The sequence below is a fragment of the Rhincodon typus genome, chromosome 7 (genome assembly GCF_021869965.1).
Source record: "Rhincodon typus isolate 14 chromosome 7, sRhiTyp1.1, whole genome shotgun sequence".
Classification (NCBI taxonomy): domain Eukaryota; kingdom Metazoa; phylum Chordata; class Chondrichthyes; order Orectolobiformes; family Rhincodontidae; genus Rhincodon; species Rhincodon typus.
Window position 1 is genome coordinate 46,328,880 of NC_063338.1, and position 20,475 is coordinate 46,349,354.

Here is a 20,475-nt window from a genome sequence, read left to right on the forward strand (position 1 = left end):
TAGAACGAGACTCCCTATGAGGTTAATCGCTTCAGCATTTTACACGTTTGGTATTACTGCGTAGAGGATCTGCTTTATTGAACTTGCAGTATAAATGCATCGCACTCAAGTTCTTCTCGAATAATTAAGGATATAAAAACTAGTTATTTTTGCATCACTTTCACAAAACGTTGGTGGATGAAAATGCGCTAACCGAGGAAATATTTCATTTTCACTATCCCTAATCATTCCGAAATATTGCCCACTCGTTTTACAATCAACACAGATTGTAGTTTCGAGGCATAGCGTTGTCGAGTTTAAAATTAACATATTCAATCCGATTTGCTAATTTACGTGTACGAGCTCTTTATTTAGGGGGAGGAAGATTTGATACAATTGCCAGAGGGTGGGGTTAGGCAGCTTTTAAAAAAATCAGAAGGATAAGCACGTGCTCAGTTCAGCTCCGGCGAACTCAAAAGTTTGAAAGGAAGTAGTCGGGAAGAAAGATGGCTTTATCCGTCTGTAATTGCCTCATCAGTGAACGCGTAGATGCCAGCTGCAAGAAGATTCTAGAAGAAAATGGCATCAAAGTGGTCCAGAGGGAAACAATGACCAAGAATGAGCTCCTAGCTGAAATTAAGGTACGATTCAAAGTTCTAAAAAAAATTGTTCGAGTCTTTATGGTGAAGTCTGTCAGGTATTTGCAGTCACGATGATGTGTGTAAACAGTGTGATTTCAATTGGGTGGGATATGACGATAGATTTGGCTCTTGAAAAGGCTCAATTGATCGAAAGTTAATAGTACAGGAGAATACTACCTCTTTCATCCTCTAGTTAGGACAATAAAACGTCAGAGCTGGGTTGTGGGAGCAGCCAGCAACGTTGAATCCTCGGAACAGTTGCTCCCAAACATTGTTTGTTGATTTTTTTTTTATTTGTCGTTATGTGTGAACTGTAGTTGTATTGTACCTGATATCGCGGCGCCGTCTCCTGGATCACCAACCCACCATCACCCTCTTTTTCTGATGCAACATTGCCGAAAGGTTTCCGAGCCCAAACCAACAGCGGTCACTCGGACTGGCGTCGAACCATAACGATACGATGTGCGTTAGCGACAGATCGCCAAGATTTTTCCAAAAGTAATTTCAGAATCCCCTCCCAAACATTGCCTCGAATTTTGAAATGGCTTCAGCGAGGTTTTACTATGAACAGGGGAGATTTTTAGCTTATTCCCTCTATCTTAATTTGATTATTATTCATTACATGAATCCAAATCAAAGCAAAATGAACCAAAACCTTGACGCCCATGTTTGAAATTTCAAGTTGATAAATAGATTTTTCTCGCAAAAATATCAGTCCACAATTACAAAAGTTATATCATTGAAGACTATGTGCATTTCTCATTCCATTTTCGAAAAATGGAGTACTAATATAAATTGCATATGCTGTATAATTTACTGTCGATCCCACAAGGAACAATGCCTGCTTTCCTTTCATGTTTCAGTCTATAATCTTTATTCTCATTTTTTTAAAATGCTGTTTTACCTTTGTTTGCACTATGGCTTGGTAAAGTGAGCAGGTGAATTATACTGAAAAGAAATTGCTCATGTTTACAACTGTTAAATTATTTTTTATCCTCCTCCAGAAAGAAAACAAGTTCTCCACCTCCTTCACAATAGCTATTGAAGGGTCACCCTACTGTTTCTCACGTTCTTCCTTGTTAGCTTTGTTCCACTTCTTTCTTTCCACTTCTATTTTTAAACTCCTTTCACTTCTGGCTAACCGAGCAATGAATAGATACGTTGTAATGTTATCTGTTCAAATAGGTTATAATACATACTGGGTGGCCCGATGGCTAGCAGTATTTTGGCTAGTAGTGGTTAGTACTACTGCCTCACAGCACCAGGGACCTGGGCTTGATTCCAGCCTTGGATGGCTGCCTGTGTGGAACATAAGAACCTGGAGCGGGAGTTGGCCATCTGGCCCTACAAGCCTGCTCCGCCATTCAATAAAATCATGGTTGATCATTTTGTGGCCTCAGCTCCACTTACACACACTCACCATAACCCTTAATTCCTTTACTTTTCAAAAAATTATCTGCCTTAACTATAAAAACATTCAATGAGGAAGCCTTAACAACTTCAATAGGCAGTGAATTCCACAGATTCACAACCGTTTAGGTGAAGAAGTTCCTCTCGATTCACTCCTAAATCTACTCCCCCTAATTTTTGAGGCTATGCCCTCTTGTACTAGTTTCACCCCCCAGTGGAAACATCCTCCCTGCTTCTATCGTATCTATTCCCTTCATAATTTTATGTTTCTATAAGATTCCCCCCTCATTCTTCTAAATTCCAATGAGTATAAGAGACAACAAGGTGCAGGGCTGGATGAACACAGCAGGCCAAGCAGCATCATAGGAGCAGAAAGCCTGACGTTTCGGGCCTAGACCCTTCATCAGAAAAGTGGGAGGGGAATGGGGTTCTGAAATAAATAGGGAGAGAGTGGGAGGCGGATAGAAGATGGATAGAGGAGAGGATAGGTGGAGAGGAAACAAACAGGTCGAAGAGGCGGGGATGGAGCCAGTAAAGGTGAGTGTTGGTGGGGAGTTAGGGAGGACGGACAGGTCAAGGGGGCGGGATGAGGTTAGTCGGTAGGAGGTGGGGGTGCGGCTTGAGGTGGGAGGAAGAACAGGTTAGGGAGGTGGGGACGAGCTGGACTGGTTTTGGGATGCGGTAGGGGGAGGGGAGATTTTGAAGCTTGTGAAATCCACATTGATACCATTGGGCTGCAGGGTTCCCAAGCAGAATATGAGTTGCTGTTCCTGCAACCTTTGGGTGGCATCGTTGTGGCACTGCAGGAGGCCTAGGATGGACATGTCATCTGAGGAATGGGAGGGGGAGTTGAAATGGTTCGCGACTGGGAGGTGCAGTTGTTTATTGCAAACCGAGCGTAGGTGTTCTGCAAAGCGGTCCCCGAGCCTCTGCTTGGTTTCCCCGATGTAGAGGAAGCCATACCGGGTACAGCGGATGCAGTATACCACATTGGCAGATGTGCAGGTGAACATCTGCTTGATGTGGAAAGTCTTCTTGGGGCCTGGGATGGGGGTGAGGGAGGAGGTATGCGGGCAGGTGTATCACTTCCTGCGGTTGCAGGGAAAAGTGCCGGGTGTGGTGGGGCTGGAGGGGAGTGTGGAGCGGACAAGGGAGTCACGAGAGAGTCACAGATAAGGGTGGGGAGGGAAAAATGTCTTTGGTGGTGGGGTCGGATTGCAGATGGCGGAAGTGTCGGAGGATGATGCGTTGGATCCGGAGGTTGGTGGGGTGGTACGTGAGGATGAGGAGGATTCTTTTTTGGTTCTTATTGCGTGAACAGCAACTCATATTCCGCTTGGGAACCCTGCAGCCCAATGGTATCAATGTGGATTTCACAAGCTTCAAAATCTCCCCTCCCCCTACCGCATCCCAAAACCAGTCCAGCTTGTCCCCGCCTCCCTAACCTGTTCTTCCTCCCACCTCAAGCCGCACCCCCACCTCCTACCAACTAACCTCATCCCGCCCCCTTGACCTGTCTGTCCTCCCTGGACTGACCTATCCCCTCCCTAACTCCCCACCTACACTCACCTTTACTGGCTCCATCCCCGCCTCTTCGACCTGTTTGTTTCCTCTCCACCTATCCTCTCCTCTATCCATCTTCTATCCACCTCCCACTCTCTCCCTATTTATTTCAGAACCCCGTTCCCCTCCCACTTTTCTGATGAAGGGTCTAGGCCCGAAACGTCAGGCTTTCTGCTCCTGTGATGCTGCTTGGCCTGCTGTGTTCATCCAGCCCTGCACCTTGTCTCGGATTCTCCAGCATCTGCAGTTCCTACTATCTCTGATCCAATGAGTATAATCCCAGTTTACTCGGTCTGTCCTCATAAGCCAACCCACTCAACTCCAGAATCAACCTAGTGAATCTCTGCAACCCCTCCAGTGCCAGTACATCCTTTCTCAAGTAAGGAGACCAAGACTGCATGTAGTACTCCAGGTGTGGCCTCACCAGCGCCTTATGCAGCTGTTAGATAACCTCCCTGCTTTTAAACTCAATCCCTCTAGCAATGAAGCAATAACAAAATTCCATTTGCTGCCTTAATCGCCTGTTGCCCCTGCAAACCAACCGTTTGCAGTTCATGCACAAGGACACCCAGGTCCCTCTGTACAGCAGCATGCTGCAATTTTTTACCGTTCAAATAATCCTTTTTACTGTTATTCCTACCAAAATGGATGCCTTCACAACATGTTACTCCATCGGCCAGACCTTTGCCACTCAAACTATGTAATATCCCTCTGCAAACTTTGAGTCCTGTGCACGCTTTGCTCGACCACTCAAATTAGTGCCATCCGCAAACTTTGATCACTACAGGATGCAGAGCTGGGCAAAGCAGTTGCAGGTGGAATTCAACCTGGAAAAGTGTGAAGTAATTCATTTTGGAAGGTCGAATTTGAATGCAGAATACAGGTTAATGGCAGGATTCTTGGCAGTGTGGAGGAACAGAGGGATCTTGGGGTCTACGCCCATAGATCCCTCAAAGTTGCTACCCAAGTTGATAGGGTTGTTAAGAAGGCATATGGTGTGTTGGCTTTCATTGGCAGGGGAATTGAGTTTAAGAGCCGCGAGGTTATGCTGCAGCTCTATAAAACCCTGGTTAGACCACACTTGGAATATTGTGTTCATTTCTGGTCACCTTCTTATAGGAAAGATGTGGAAGCTTTAGAGAGGGTGCAGAGGAGATTTACCAGGATGCTGCCTGGACTGGAAGACAGGTCTTATGAGGAAAGGTTGAGGGAGCTAAGGCTGTTTTCATTGGAGCGAAGAAGGATGAGAGGTGATTAGATAGAGTGGATGCCCAGAGACTTTTTTCTCAGGGCGTAAATGACTATAACGAGGGGGCTTAATTTTAAGGTGATTGGAGGAAGGTATAGGGGAGATGGCAGAGGTAGGTTCTTTAGAGAGAGTGGTGAGTGCGTGGCATGCACTGCCAGTAGTGGTAGTGGAGTCAGATACATAGGGATATTTAAGCGACTCTTTGATAGGCACACGGATGATAGTAAAATGTAGGGTATACAGGGTAGTTTGATCTTAGAGTAGGATAATAGGTCAGCACAACATCATGGGCTGAAGGGCCTGTACTGTACTATACCATTCTATGTTCTTTGTACAGGTGGTCACCAACTCCAAATCATCAATGTAAATTGTAAACAATTGTGGTCCCAACACTGATCCCTGAGGCACACCACTAGTCACTGATCACCAACCAGAAAAGCACTCATTTATCCCTACTCTTTGCTTCCTGTTAGTTAACGAATCCTATCCATGCTAATATATTGTCCGTAACGCCTTGCACCTTTATCTTATGCAGCAGCCTTTTGTTCGACACCTTGTCGAATGCCTTTTGGAAATCTAGATACGCCCCTTCCACTGGGTCCCCATTGTCCACTGCACTTGTAGTGTCTTCAGAATTCCAGTAAATTAGTTAAACATGACCTGCCCTTCATGAACCCATGCAGCATCTGCCCAATGGCACAATGTCTAGATCTCTTGCTATTTCTTCCTTAATTGATTCAAGCATTTTCCCCACTACAGGAGTTAAGTTAACTGGCCTATAATTCGGCCTATAACCTTTTGTCTACCTGCTTTTCTAAACAGTGGCATCACACTTGCTGCGGAGTTTGCACGTTTTTCTTGGGTCTGCGTGGGTTTCTACTGAGCACTCTGGTTTCCTCACACAGTCCAAAGATGTGCAGGTTAAATGGATTAGCCTGAGTAAATGTGGGGTTACAGGGAAAGTGAGAGTCTGGATGGGATGCTGTTCGGATGCTTGGTGCTGACTTAATGGGCTGCACTGTAGGGATTCCATGATTCTTTGTCTGTGTGGGTTTCATCTGGGAGCTCAGGGCTCTTCCCACAATCTAAAGATGAGCGGGCTAGGTGGATTAACCATGCTAAATTGTCCAGGGATGTGCAGGGTAGGTAGATTAGCTGTGGGAAATGCAGGTTTACAGGCTAGGGGGTGGGTCTGGGTGGGATGCTGTTTGGAGGGACAGTGTGAACTCGATGGGCCAAGTGGCCTGCTTCCCCATTGTAGGGATTCTAAGTATATATCTTAAAATATTATAGAAATGTGTGATAATTATGATGTAAAATTTTTTGTTTTGTAAACTTGCAGGAAAAAGGCAGATTCAAATAAGAGTTCTAATGAATTTCTATTGTCATTAGGACTATGATGGTCTTATTATCCGTTCTGGAACAAAGGTTACTGCTGATGTCATAAATGCTGCAAAGAATCTGAAGATAATTGGCAGAGCTGGAACTGGAGTAGATAATGTGGATGTGGAAACATCAACAAGGAATGGAATCATTGTGATGAAGTAGGAATGATTAGAGCAAGTCTAAAATTTAAAATGTACTGAGCAAGCGATTTGCATAACATTGCTCTAAAAGATAACTAGCTTTGATATAGTATGCAAAAATTCATTTCGTTTATAGCATCTATTCCTGATATCCTTATTATTTAAACTAGAAAGAGTATTAAGAATCACTTGTATATTTATTTTACTACTTTCCATGTCATAATTGGAAACATTTAATTACAATTCTACAAAAAGGCATTTTCACACTCGAGAACTTATACAAGCATAATACACACGTCGGTGTTATTTTTGTATCACAATCTGATTTTTTTTCTTCCCAAAACTTCATTAGGAGAGTATATTAAGGGATTTTTTTATTTTGGAGGGGGGAGCAGAGTTTTGGAGCTCCATGTGTAAATCCTATGAATGTAAATCATGGCAATTTACTAAATGTATGTTAGTCTTCACATGCAGATCAATTTCTACATTTGTAGAAAGCTTTTTTTTTTTGGCTGTCAGTTCTGGATCAGGTGTCCAAGAATGCATTCAATGTTTTCACATTAACTGATCAAATTTAAGGAATATTTTTCCATCATAGCTTTTGATTTTGTAGTATTTGCAAATGAAGTAAATGCAAGTTGTTGATTATTTGGATTAAAATCACCATGTGGAGCAATATTTCTCAATTCTAAAATATTAAAGTAAATGAAGTAGAAATAGATAAATTCACTTGTAATTTATATTCCCTGAACAAGTTAATCCATGCTGTTCTTAGGTGGAATGCTACTTTTGCAATCCTTAAAAGATTAGCAACTTAATTAATTTCTTTTTCTTCAAAGCACACCGAATGGAAACACAATTAGTGCTGCTGAAATGACTTGTGCAATGATCATGTGCCTGGCCAGGTAAGGTTTGCAGACAGTTGTATATTCTGACTAAATTATTGATCCTATGCATCGTTAAGTTACAAAAATAATCCTTGTTTACAGGTGCATCTAAAACCATAGGTTACAAAACAGTTTATTATGTGTGTGGCTTGATGCCAGTATCATTGATATTCATCTGAGTTTTGATATCTAGAATAGTAACTGTAGCAAAGTTATTAGTGATTAAATCAAAGATGGCAATTTATACCATAGGAGCAAAGGTGTGTGCAGTTGGTTGGTAAGTTGATTCTGGCTGAGGAGTTGTAATGGAGAAAGCAACGGGAAGAACTACAATAGGCTGCCCACTTTTCTGGTAATCCATAAAAGCAGAAGGCTTGAGCATATTTTTGTTTGCAGAGCATAATTCCCTGTGTAAGAATCTTTGCTTCTAGTAAATATAAATGGTCCAATTACCAGTTTGAGTAATTACTTGAAGTTGGTTTAGTGTAGCTGTTAGCACACCCAGAATTGTTCAGCAAGTGTTACCCAATCTCAAAATCAAGTGATCGTTTTGTTCTAAGTTTTGGAAATGTGGGGCTGGTCGAACATGGCCTGTACTGTTTCTCTGTCTGATCATTGAATCAAACACCATGTGTCACTATCAGCCAGTCATTCAGACATATAGCCTCTGTACTCGATATCAGTGAACTACTCGGTAGCTTAGGAACCTATAGTTCTTTGGCTGAGGCATTGTCGTGGAGGGAGCAACAATTGGAATTAATTTCCCAACCAGTCACTGCCTCCTTTCTCCTGTGGTATAAATTGTTGTAATGGTTTGAAATTCTTGGATCCGTCCTGATGAATGCAAGATGTGAAACTTCAAGTTCTATCTTGTGATGAATGACCCTTCACTGAGTTTTGAGGTCAATATCTTATGCAATGACGTATTGAAATTAAGAACTTAGTACTCAAATTTTATATCAATAACTCAATGAGTGCATTTACTAGGGTTTACAAATCTCACTTCTGTCTTGATCTCTAATGCCTATTAGGTTTTGTCTTTTGCGGGATGCTATCCAGATAACTGTCAGCCCCCACCTCGCCCAAGTGCTAATTTCAAAGATTTAAAATTCATGTCTAATTGAACTGCAGTCATATTTGTCTAGATTTAGTTCAGATTATTGATTTTGGAGTTCCATGTACTTGATAGATGATTAGTATTTAGGGTTGAACAATGTTTATACAGACTGTGTGGTTTTTATTGGTAACATTAGGAATAGGGTGTGATAAGGTCACTGTTATTTTGGGGAGATGAATGGTTGACGATAAGGCCCAATTCTTCCACAGTAACAATTGAGTTCACAGTTTCTCAAGCATTATTCCTCAGACAGCACTTTCTAAACCCACAACCACTTCCATCTAGAAGGACAAGAGCAGCAGATATATGGGAACACTACCACCTTCAAGTTCCCCTCCAAACCACTTGCCACCCTGACTTGGAAAGATATCACCGTTCCTGCACTGTTGCTGGGTCAAAATCCTGGAATTTCCTCCCTAATGGCATTGTGGGTCAACTCGCAGCAGGTTAACTGCTGCAGTTCAAGAAGCCAGCTCACCACCACCTTCTCAAGGGCAACGAGGGTCGGGCAATAAACGCTGGTCAGCCAGTGACGTCCACATCGCACAAAATGAATGAATTTTTTAAAAAAGTGTTATCCATGTTCATTGGGTGCAATGACTGACTTGCTGCAGTAAAGGATATTCTTCTCTTTGACAGGAATGAGAATTGTTCTGACAGGAACTGCTAGAATGTGATACATATATGAATTGGTGGTCATCCACACATACTCAAAGACAGGCTAAAATTAACTTGTATTTTGTGTTCTTAGCACTAGTTTTCAACAGGCTAACAAAGAATTTATTGGGCCTCAAGCCTGTTTTGTGACTTAACGAGATTATGGCTGATCTTTATCCTAGCTCCGTTTAGCCACCCTGACTCTACTCTTTTAATGTCCTTGGCAAATTAGTTTCCTTGGAATGTCAGTTATATTCTCTTCCTCTTGTGAAGACTAAGATGCTGTAACTCTTTCAAGTTTGGCATTTCTTCATTTTTATTTACAATATTGATTTTTATTGGTTTTTAAGCAATCCATACTTGCCCTTTTCCTTCTAATATAATTAGACGAGCCTTCTGTGTTAACCTTGATATGCCTCTCAAAGTTTCACTGAATTTGGTGCACTTTTTGTCTTCCTTAGTTCTTTATATTTCTCACAATTCCCAGTATCTGTACAACTTTTCATACTTGTTTGCTGTTTAGTATTACGTCTCACTAGTCGTGTCAAGCATGATTGTTTCGGTAAGTGAACGTCCTGCCCCCGAACGGATGTTTTCTGGACCTGTATTAAGCTAAATTCTTTGAACACTTTCCATTGTTCTGCTGTAATTGTCGGTGTCTTGTCCTGTTCAAAGTTAATCTTGCCAAATTCTGGAAACTTGGGAGCCACGCCCTATTTCTCTTTTTCATACCCAACAATAAATCTGAATTTGTTATCATTCATTTTTTCCTCATTGTTAGATTATTAACTAAATTTGGTTTATTAATAATTATTAAATCAACATGACTTGCCCACTACTTGGCTGTTGAACACACTGGTTTAGAAAACCTCTGAATGCACTGAAATTTACTGGTGAGCTACCGTACTATTCCCAATCTATACAAAATATTAAGGCCTCCCAGCAAGTTCATTTTTGTGGAAGTATCTGCCCTTCTAGGTGTAAACTTCTATCACTTAGTCAAAGAAAATGGAGTATGCTTGCCTGTGTCTTTGCTGTATGACTTTGAAAAAAACTTTTCATGCTGACTGAGTGAAGGCATCTTCCAAATTTCACTTCACTTCTGTCTTGGCCTCGAAAGCCTATTAGATTTTGTTTCTTGTTGGATAAGTGTCCAGTTTTGTTCCCCTTACATTTTGGGGACAAGAAAAAGGCCCTGGAAAAAATGTATAGAAAGGCCCTTCAACATCAGTACAAGTTCAGAGAGTTGGGAACTTTTAATCCTGAGGAACAAAAACTTCAGTTATATTTGATTCCAGTCACGTGGATACTGCTTTATGTCTGTAGGCAATAGGGAAGTAGGAACATCAGTACAAGTTTTGAAAAGAGTTGGATTAGATGTGAGAAAGTAATTATTTTGAGCTGTCAAACTCTGGAATAAGTTGCCTGTACATGAGCTGAGCGTGGATATACCGCATACGTTCCAAAGACAACAGCGCGGAAACAGACCTTTTGGTCCAACTGGTCCATACCGATTGTAATCCCAAGCTAAAGCAGTCCCACCTGCCTGTGCTTGGGCCATATCCCTCCAAACATTTCTCATTCATGTACTTATCTAAATGTCTTTTAAATGCTGTAACTGTACCTGCATCCATCACTTCGTCTGGATGTTCATTACACATACGAACCACGCTGTTTTTATAAAGAAAAAACCTCAAACTTTTTCTCCTCTCAGCTTAAGTATGTACCCCCTCGCTTTAAACACTTCGCTTCGTCTCTGCTGTACCCTAGGGAAAAGACACTTGCCATTCACTTTATAACCCCTCATTATTTTAGAAATCTCTAACTTCCTCCGCTGCAGTGGAGAAATGTCCCAGCCTATCCAGCCTCTCCTTGTATCTCAAACCCTCCATTCCTGGCAACATCCTGATAAATCTTTTCTGAACCCACTCCAGCTTAATAATATCATTCCTGTAACAAGGAGACCAGAACTGGACACAGTATTCCAGAATAGCCTCACCTAAATCCTGTAGAACCTCAACTAACGTCCCAACATGGATTGGTTTGATTGAAGGGTCTGTTTCCATGCTGTATGACTCTATGACACTATGTAACTGGAGTGGAGAGCACTCCACTTGAGTGGGAGGTATCATCATGAATTATAGCAGTTACGTTTGTTGAAGTGATAGTGGTACTGGTTACCATGATCACTTGGGGCTCGTTTGATTGCCTGGGGTGCTGAGAGAGAAATTACCTAGAATTTTTCCATAAGCATTTTCCATCCATTGACTTTCTCAGGAGAATCCACAGCAACATGTGTGCCAAGTTGTACAGATTTGATAGATGAGTTGATCTTGTCTGTCACTTTTGTATGCTTGTCTTGTTTCTAAACCTGTTTTCAACAGTAGATATTAACCTCATGTATCCTGATCTAATTCTCCTGTTATATCTTGGTTTACTGCTGACCACAGTTTGATTTCAGTAAAAGTTAAGTGCTATGTTCTATTTTCAGCTGTGATGAAATGAATTACCATTTAGTTTATTATTGCAGGCAAATTCCACAGGGAGTTGCTTCCATGAGAGCTGGAAACTGGGAGAGAAAGAAGGTAAGATAGTAATGGATGATTCAAATACTCACAAGGAAATCAAGTAAAAAAATTTGTCCAGTATACAACAACAGCAAAATAATAACACATTCCTGGATGCTTCACAGGTGTATTATTAAACAAGATTTGACACCATTATCTCGAAGAACATTTTTGGAGCAAATGGCCATAAATCATAATCAAGGACATAGGTTGTATGGAGTGTCTTAAAGGATTAAAGAGAGCTGGAAGCCAGGGAAGTTTAAGGAGGGAGTTCCAGAACTAGTACACATGAATCTGAAAATGTGGCCAGCTGTTGTGGAACCATTAAAATCAGGGATACTTAAGATGCCTGACTTGGGGGAACATAGCCATTTTGGAGATTCTAGGGCTGGAGAAGAGAGAAGAGAGAGGTAGGAGGGATGAGGCAATTGAGGAACTTGAAAGCAAGGATGAGAGTTTTATAATTCACTCATTTCACCAGAAGGTAACTGAGTACAGGCATAATGGATAAATTTAATTTGGCCTGAGTAAGTTCGTGCATACAAATGACGATAAAATTCTATTCAATTCTTTACTTTCCTAAGTTGAAGTTCTTTGCTGGAATAGAAAATTTGCATTGATTTCAAAAAGTCCTAAGGAAGGTTATGGGTTCAATCCCCTTCCAGGCACCTTTTACAGGAGAGACAGTAGTGAGTGGCATTTGGTAATGCAGAGCCTTATCTAATGTGCTGGAGTCATGGGTTCAAATCCCACGATAGCAGATGGTGAAATTTGAATACAGTAAAATCTGAAGTTAAAAGCTAGTCTAATGGTGACCATGTAACCACTGTTGGTTGTTGTTTAATAAAACAAAATATACTTCACTAATGTCCTTTTGAGGAAAGTAAATCTGTCATCCTGGTCTGGTCTGCATGTGCCTACAGACCCATAGCAATATGGTTGACTCTTAGCTGCAAGCCTATTGAGCCACTCATTTGTATCAAAGCCTGAAGAAAGTAACAAAATTCCCAGCAACACCCTACACACTGGCAACAATGATAAATGCAACCCTGTTGGCTCTGCAAGGTTCTCCTACATAGCATCTGGAAGCTTGTGCCAAAACTGGGAGAACTCTGCCACAGCTTAGTGTAGTCATTGTCATGGATTCATACCTTACATTGTCCCAAAAATCACCATCACCTTCCCTGGATATGTCCTGTCCCACTGGCAGAACAGACCACCAGAGGCAATGGCACAGTGATATATGGCTGGAATAGTTAATACAGTGTGGAGCTGGAGGAACACAGCCGGTCAGGCAGCATCAGAGGAGCAGGAGAGTCGACCGTCTTGTTGAAGGTTCTAGGCCCGAAATGTCGACTCTCCTCTGCTGCCTGAACCTGCTGCGTTCCTCCAGCTCCACACTGTATTGACTCTGACTCCAGCATCTGCAGTTCTTGCTATCTCTGAGTGACCTATAACCCCACAGTGAAGCCTCTTCCAAGGAAGCCCACCTTGAAGAAGTTGTCCTCCTCCCTCTGGAAAGACTTTAATGGATCTGTCTCCCACTGCAACCCACTGGTGATCTCCTCCACCCTGAAGGTCCTTGACCACATACTGAAACAGACCCGGTACTACAGCCACAGCTCCTTTCTCAGTACCTGTCTATGCAGCTGGAACATCCCCAACGGACTCCAAATGATGTTCAGACCACCCCATTTTGGTCCAAACTGACAACTGCTGCCTACAGTACATTCAGAGCCTCCAAAAATGGTTTTCTCTACTGATCCTCATCTCCACACTCGCAGCCACGTACGGGCATCTCCTCGCTCTACAGTCCACCTTACCCCGGCTCAGAGCCTCTGTCTCTCAGGCCTGCAAGGGACCTCTTCTGTTTTTCATTCTGCACAGGATCCACACTCTCAGCCAACACTTTTTCTCCGCCCTATGAGACATCAAGGACCATGAGTACACCAAACTTGCTTGTGCTTACCACCAAACACAGACCTCCTCCACCACACCAGACCCCAACTCTATCCAGAACCTCGTTCTCAGTTTGTCTGGCACCACTAACCATGTGGTCACCTTGGCCTCACCCACTGATGCCGTCGACCATGTCACTTCCTCTGGTGATTTCACTACCACTGACGCCGATGATGTTAGTTTTTTGCTTCCTCCTGACCATCCCCATACACACACCCACTCCCGAGACAGTCTCCACCCCCACCCCTGGCCACACCCCCCAACCCCGCCCCCCCCCCCCCCCCCCCCCACCCCCTCCCCCCCCCCCCGCCTCCCCACCCACCCACCCCGCACCGCCTCCCCCCCCCCCCCCAGGCCTCCCCCTCAAAGAGGCTGAACAGTCAGCCCACAGCAAAGGACTCCCCTTCGTTCCACTGCACCCACACATCAATGAATTCTGTTCACGTCTGGATATTGAACTCTTTTTCCGCCGCTGCCGCCTCCATGTCTATTTCTTTGACCGGGAGTCTAACCCACCCTTCTCCCACCTCCAACCCACCCCATCCTCCTCCTACCCTTCCTCGACCTCTTCATCTCCAATTGTGAATGCGACGTCAATCGCCTTAATCTCTCCACCCCCCTCACTCACTCCGACCTCTCCCCATCGGAACTCTCAGCCCGTAAATCCTTGGGTTACAAACCTTTCAAGAGGGGAAATCTGATTGAAACTCTGAATACTGAGAGGCCTGGATAGAGTGGACGTAGGGAAGATGTTTCCATCGGTAGGAGAGACCAGGACCCAAGGATACAGGCTGAGTGAAAGGACAACCTTTCAGAACTGAAATGTGGAGGAATTTCTTCAGAGGGTGGTTAATCTGTGGAACTCATTGCTGCAGAGGGCTTTGGAGGTGAAGTCATTGAATGTATTTAAGATAGTGACAAGTTTTTGATTAGTAAAGATTACGAAGGAGAAGGCAGAAGAATAGGGTTGAGAAACATACCAGCCATGATCAAATGTCACAGCAAAATCAATAGGCCTAATTCTGATTCTATATCTTATGGTTGGCCTGGGGTCTGTATGAATTAGTGATTAATTTCTGAAGTACTGTTTGAGAAACTCGGGGGGGGAAAAATCATTAGGAGGTTAAAAAGTAACTTTTCCTTCTGTTCTGTTAGCACTTTCATCTGTTAATTGTAAAAATATTGACAATATGAAAATGGTATGTAATTGGCAGTCATAGAGCCATGGAATCATACAGCACAGAAGCAGACCCTTCAGCCCAACTCGTCCATGCCAACAACATTTCCTAAACTGAACTCGTCCCATTTGCCTGTGTTTGGCCCCTATCTTTCTAAACCTTTCCAAATGTCTTTTAAATGCTATAATTGTACTTACCTCTACCACTTCCTCTGGCAGCTCGTTCCATATATGCACCATCCTCCATGTAAAAACGTGCCCCTCAGGTCCCTTTTAAATTCTTCCTCTTATGCCCTCTAGTTTTGGACTCACCTTTCCTGGGGAAAAGACCTCAGTTATTCACCTTATCTGTGCCCCTCATGATTTTGTAAATCTTTATAAGGTCAAAGATAATCGATCAAATACCCACGGCATATCTGATATTGAAAGGTAATTCACTGCAGGAATGGACCTGTTGGGCAACCAGTGGTTGGGGTACACTGGTGGGGCAGTTAGAAGTCAGGGTTCATGTGATAAAGCCTCTGGGAATGCATCCAACCTTTATTACCTGCATTCGGTGAGGGCATATAGAGTGAAAAGATGAGTGGTCGACAAGCTCATTTTGATACTCTGTAATATGGACTAGAAAGTTCTAAGTCCATAGTACTCAACCTTATTGTACATCACATTTTGCAACAGTGGTTTAAGGTGGAGGTAGGAATAAAATCACTGACAATTCAGTAGCCTTGCCGAAATGTGAGCATTTTGCTGAAGTCAGTTAAGAAATGGCTCAGCTGTAATGTCCTCTGTGCTGCACAGTCTAATAGCATGCTGTGGCTCAACATGTAGAGATCCTGATGGATGGCTGATATGAAGTATCTGTATACAAGTCATCTTCTTCAGAAGAACAAGTAGAAGATGGGAAAAATAAATACAGCAGGAGTTGTACTCGACATTTCTCCTGTTTTAAAGTTTGACTCAATTACATTTATCTTGGTTTTGATTTTACAGTTCATGGGCATGGAGTTGTTTGGGAAAGTCCTTGGAATTGTAGGACTTGGAAGAATTGGCAAAGAAGTAGCAATCAGAATGCAATCATTTGGAATGAAGGTAATGCTGCTGTATGATAAGGTGCAAGTCTAACTATCCACATTTCTAAATCGATAAAACATAGCGATGAAAAAATGCTAGAACATTTGCTATGAACTTGCTTTCCTGTGCCTCGATAGATTGCAGTGAAAGGTTTTGTGATGGAAATTTGCATAGTCAAATTGTAATGATCGAATTGATCGTTTTGCATGCTTACACCCTATCATGAAATAAGAGAATGTTAAACATTCAAATTTATTTAAAAGTAAGCCATTTTGTCATAAGATAGAATATCAAACATTGTCATCCATTAAAACTGATTTTAAGTAAGACATGTATCTAGTTTTTATTCGTGCTCTGAAAATAAAAATATTTCTTTTCAGTCACACCTAAGTGGGGTGTAACCTAGGGAGCAATGCTAGATTGATTGCTAAATTAACATCCTGATCGATCATATGAAAACTTAGTGATCTGTTTTGCCTGTATTGATAATAACTATTAATTTCCACTTGTGTATAGCCTTTGCTCATTGCTTTACAATAAGCTTCTGAAATACTTGCAAGATATCTGGATAAAGGCATGACCCTTGGAAGAATGTGGCTTTTAGAATAGAGTTGAACTCTGAGCTGTAACTGAAGCATTGGCTTACCATAGATCCTCAGATTTCCTCCAAGTTGAGCCCAAATTGAATTAATAAAGAGATCCAAGGTTTTAGAGTAGATTTGTACCTCGGGTTGTGGATGTTGTGGTTGGTTGGCTCGCCAAGCTGGTTCATTGTTCCGCAGATGTTTCATTACCCTGCTGGGTAACATCATCAGTGCAGCCTCCGATGAAGCGCTGTTGTGTTTTCCCGCCTGTGTTTTAAACTCTGGTGTCCATTGAGCTGGATTACCTCACGTCCGGTTTTCCTTCGCAATGGAGTGTATAAGGGGTCTAGCTCTGTGTTTATTGATGGCTTTCTTAGTAGAACCAGACTTCTAGGAATTCCTGAACTTGTCTCTGCTTCGCCTGTCCCAGGATCCTGGTGTTGTCCCAATCGAATTGGTGGTTTTCCTTATCCATGTGGATGGAGATGAGTGAGTATTGGTCGTGTCTTTTTGTTGCTAGTTGATGTTCATGTACTCTTGTGGTTAATTTTCTTCCTGTTTGTTCAGTGTAATGTTTGCCACAGTCTCTGCAGGTAATCTTGTATATGACATTGGCCCTGTCCATTGTGGGTAGTGGGTCTTTGGTTCGGGTGAGCAGTTGGCGTGGGGTTGATGTGGGTTTGTGTGCTACTCTGATGCCCAGTGGTTGTAGGAGTCTTGTGGTCAGTTCAGATGTGTTCGTGATGTAAGGTAGTGTGGTGAGTGCATCGGGGCATGTAGTATCTTCCTGGTGTCGTTCGTGTAATAGGCATCTTCTGACCCAGTTTCTCGGGTATCCGTTGTATTTGAATACTTGGAAGAGGTACTCTTCTTTTTGGTGTAGTTCTGTGCTGCTGCAGTGTGTTGTTGTCCATTTAAATAATGTTCCCTAGCAACTTCATTTGTGTGTGTTCGGGTAGTTGCTGTTGAAATTCAGTACTTGATCAGTGTGTGTGGCTTTCCTATGTACCTTTGTTAAGAATTCCCCATTGGTCCTGCATTCTACCATGACGTCCAGGAATGGGAGCTGTTTGTTCTTTTCCTCTTCCTTGGTGAATCTGATCCTGGTGAGGGTGTTGTTTGTTAGCTCGTGTGTCTCCTCTAGTTTGGTCTGTTTAGTAATGACGAAGGTGTCATCCACGTAGCATATCCGTAGTTTTGGTTGGATTAGTGGAAGGGCCATGCTTTCAATTCTCTGCATCACCACTTCAGATATTGGTCCAGAGATGGGTGATCCCGCGGGTGTCCCCTTGATCTGTTCATATATTTGGCTGTTAAAGGTGAAGTGGTTGGTGAGGCAAAGGTCCAGTATCTTCAGCATGTTGTCTGTGGAGATGGTGTCACTAGGGTCTTATTCTTGTTTCAGTAGTGTTGCCTGTGTTTCTCTGAGAAACATTGGCAGCACTGCCTGAGACAGGTGAAACAGAGACAAGCACGGGAATTCCTAGAGGCCTGGTTCTCCACTAAGAAAGCCATCAGTAAACACTTAGAGCTAGACCCCATATACACTCCCATTGTGAAGGAAAACCGGAAGTGAGGTAATCCAGCTCAACAGACACTAGAGTTTAAACGACAGGCGGGAAAACACAACAGCGCTTCATTGGAGGCTGCACTGATGATGTTACCCAGCAGGGCAATGAAACGTCAGCGGAACAATGAACCAGCTCGGTGAGCCAACCAACCATAATATAAAGAGATCATTGAGTGTGTGTGTGTAGTTTGAATAGACTAGTACTAAACTTCTACATGTACAAATTTTATGTATGTAGGTTTTAGAACTTTGCGCTATTATCCACTCTGCAGCTGAAATTATACTGATTTCTAAAATGCCGTTGTTGGTCTTTGTTTTTCTCAGTAGAATGTGAACAATGCTACCATTGAAATGTTGATAATGGGCATTCAGTAATGCTTTTAATCTGTGGTCTGATAAAATAAAATATAGAATTGATTAATATAAAAACATTAATTCTGTTATTTTGAATAAATATTGCTGTGAACGAAGGGTTCTCCAAAACAATGATATGTCATTAATTTTATATTGACAAGCCTATCTTTTCCTGTTGATACACATTCCCAGCAGTTGAACTTGCAACCAAAAAGAAAGTTCTGTTTGTACTACCAAGTGCAGATGGATTACTGTCTCAGTAATTCAAAAAATAATAAAAGACAGACACAAAACAGGCTTGCATTAGGATGCTGCCTTCCACACCCCAGAGCAGTACTGACTGCTGCACTTCTCTTCCTCGCTCCCCACTGCCACTGGCACGCACACACACCCCTACCACCTTTCCCTTCCCTCCCCATTCCTTTTCCCTTCCATGCCATTAAACTTCAGTTTTCTGTGAAGCATTTTTGCATCCCTACAGTAAATAGCACATAACCAGACTCTGTACTTTCTTTGTATTTCTGCATTCAAGGGTTACCATTTGGAGCCATTAGTTTATCAAGAATTTCGTACTTGGGGAATTTGTGAAGTTTATTCATTATACTTAGTTCCAGTGCGAATAGCTCATGAATGTATTGTGCTCCCTCTGCCACGTGCTCATGCACTGACTCTCTCATTTTACTGTATTGAGCCTTTAATAAGCTGAGTTCCTGCCTGAAGCCAATCTCCTCGGTCCTTGTTCTTCTCACCACATAACTATCTTAGCTCAATTATTACTGACTTTCAGTGCCTCACTCTACTTGGGTATGACTCCCATCATCATCCTCTCCCCTTCTGTCCTATCTTGGTCATAAAGCCTTAAACTTTCTCTGCCATACAAATGTTGTATAGTGAATGGGAATCATCTTGTCATTCAGAGATGTATAGCTGCCTAATCTCTGTGGAACCCACATGAATTTCAATTCTGACATACATTGAAATTGTGAATTAAATCAAAATCAATGGAAATTTTGTAATTATTATTTCAGACCATAGGCTATGATCCAATAATTCCTGCTGAAGTGGCTGCTACATTTGGAGTAGAATTCCTGGCTCTGGAACACCTGTGGCCACAATGTGACTTCATCACTGTCCACACCCCTTTAACGCCATCTACCAAGGGTAAATAAATGTTCGGTCTCTCAAACTGCTGTGCGTTGATTTTTCAAGGCATTCTTGTGTGGTTATGAAATTTAATGATTAATTCAGGTGGCAAATAACTTACTTTAAATGATGAACTACCCACCTTCGTGGAGACCTATCTTATCAGCCGCAGCAGCAACACAAGTACAAGGGAGGTCTCTGAATAATTATTTTAATCGATTAGGTTTTGAACAAAAAGTGATCTGGTTGAATTTTTCCAACCCCTTTAAACATCACAAGATTTAAAGTGAAAAAGGAAAAACTGAAAAGAAATAAGTCGAGTAAATTTTTAAGGTGATGTGCATAGTAAGTCGGTCGACATCTGCAATGGGTATAAGGCAGATTAATGGTTCTGCAAAGGCTTTATTGCCAAAGTATTAATAATCTTTTATAGATTTTAGACCATGATATGTGTTGCTTTTTTATTCTAAATATCCTGCTTGTAGCCTGCTAAACCTAGTTTTCTTTACATATGGGCAAGCCAAGTTTAAAGACCAGAGCCCATTGTGCAGATATGTCACATTTGAAATCAATAAAGAACAAGGAGAAAACCGATCCTGAGCAGTGATGATAAAACTTGACTAAAACCTAGTCTATTAAGAGTTAAAAGCCTGTAATGAAGGAAGGACTGCTGTTCTTCTATAGTAAAGCTATAGAATGAGAGAAGTTCAGTCATAGTTGTGTACCTGGAATTTAGAAAATTAATAAATTCAAAACTGCTCTGATCATATTAACATCTATAAATACAAATGAGGTATAATAATTGTGACAACAAGAAGTCAAAGACCAGGAAGATATTGGTCACTTTATTTTTTTGTTTCATCCACGGGATATGGTCATCAATAGCTAAGCCTGGATTTTTTGGGCCTGGAGAAAGTGATGGTGAGTTGCCGCCTTGAACTGCTGCAATCCATTTGGTGTAAGTACACTCTCAATGCTGTTGGGAATGGGTTTCCAGGTTTTTGACTCAGTGATAATGAAG

The 20,475-nt window shown here is 42.1% G+C and overlaps 1 protein-coding gene across 1 annotated transcript in view; it reads left to right on the forward strand.

Moving 5' to 3' along the window:
• Nucleotides 1-367: 367 nt before the first annotated feature.
• The window catches only part of phgdh (phosphoglycerate dehydrogenase), a 46,970-nt gene continuing 26,862 nt past the window's right edge, over nt 368-20,475 (forward strand). Inside the window, exons 1-6 of the mRNA XM_020516949.2 lie at nt 368-620; nt 6,235-6,386; nt 7,208-7,273; nt 11,560-11,614; nt 15,723-15,821; nt 19,340-19,472. Coding sequence (XP_020372538.1) covers nt 486-620; nt 6,235-6,386; nt 7,208-7,273; nt 11,560-11,614; nt 15,723-15,821; nt 19,340-19,472 — 640 coding nt within the window. The 5' untranslated portion in view covers nt 368-485. The remainder of the gene's footprint in view (nt 621-6,234; nt 6,387-7,207; nt 7,274-11,559; nt 11,615-15,722; nt 15,822-19,339; nt 19,473-20,475) is intronic.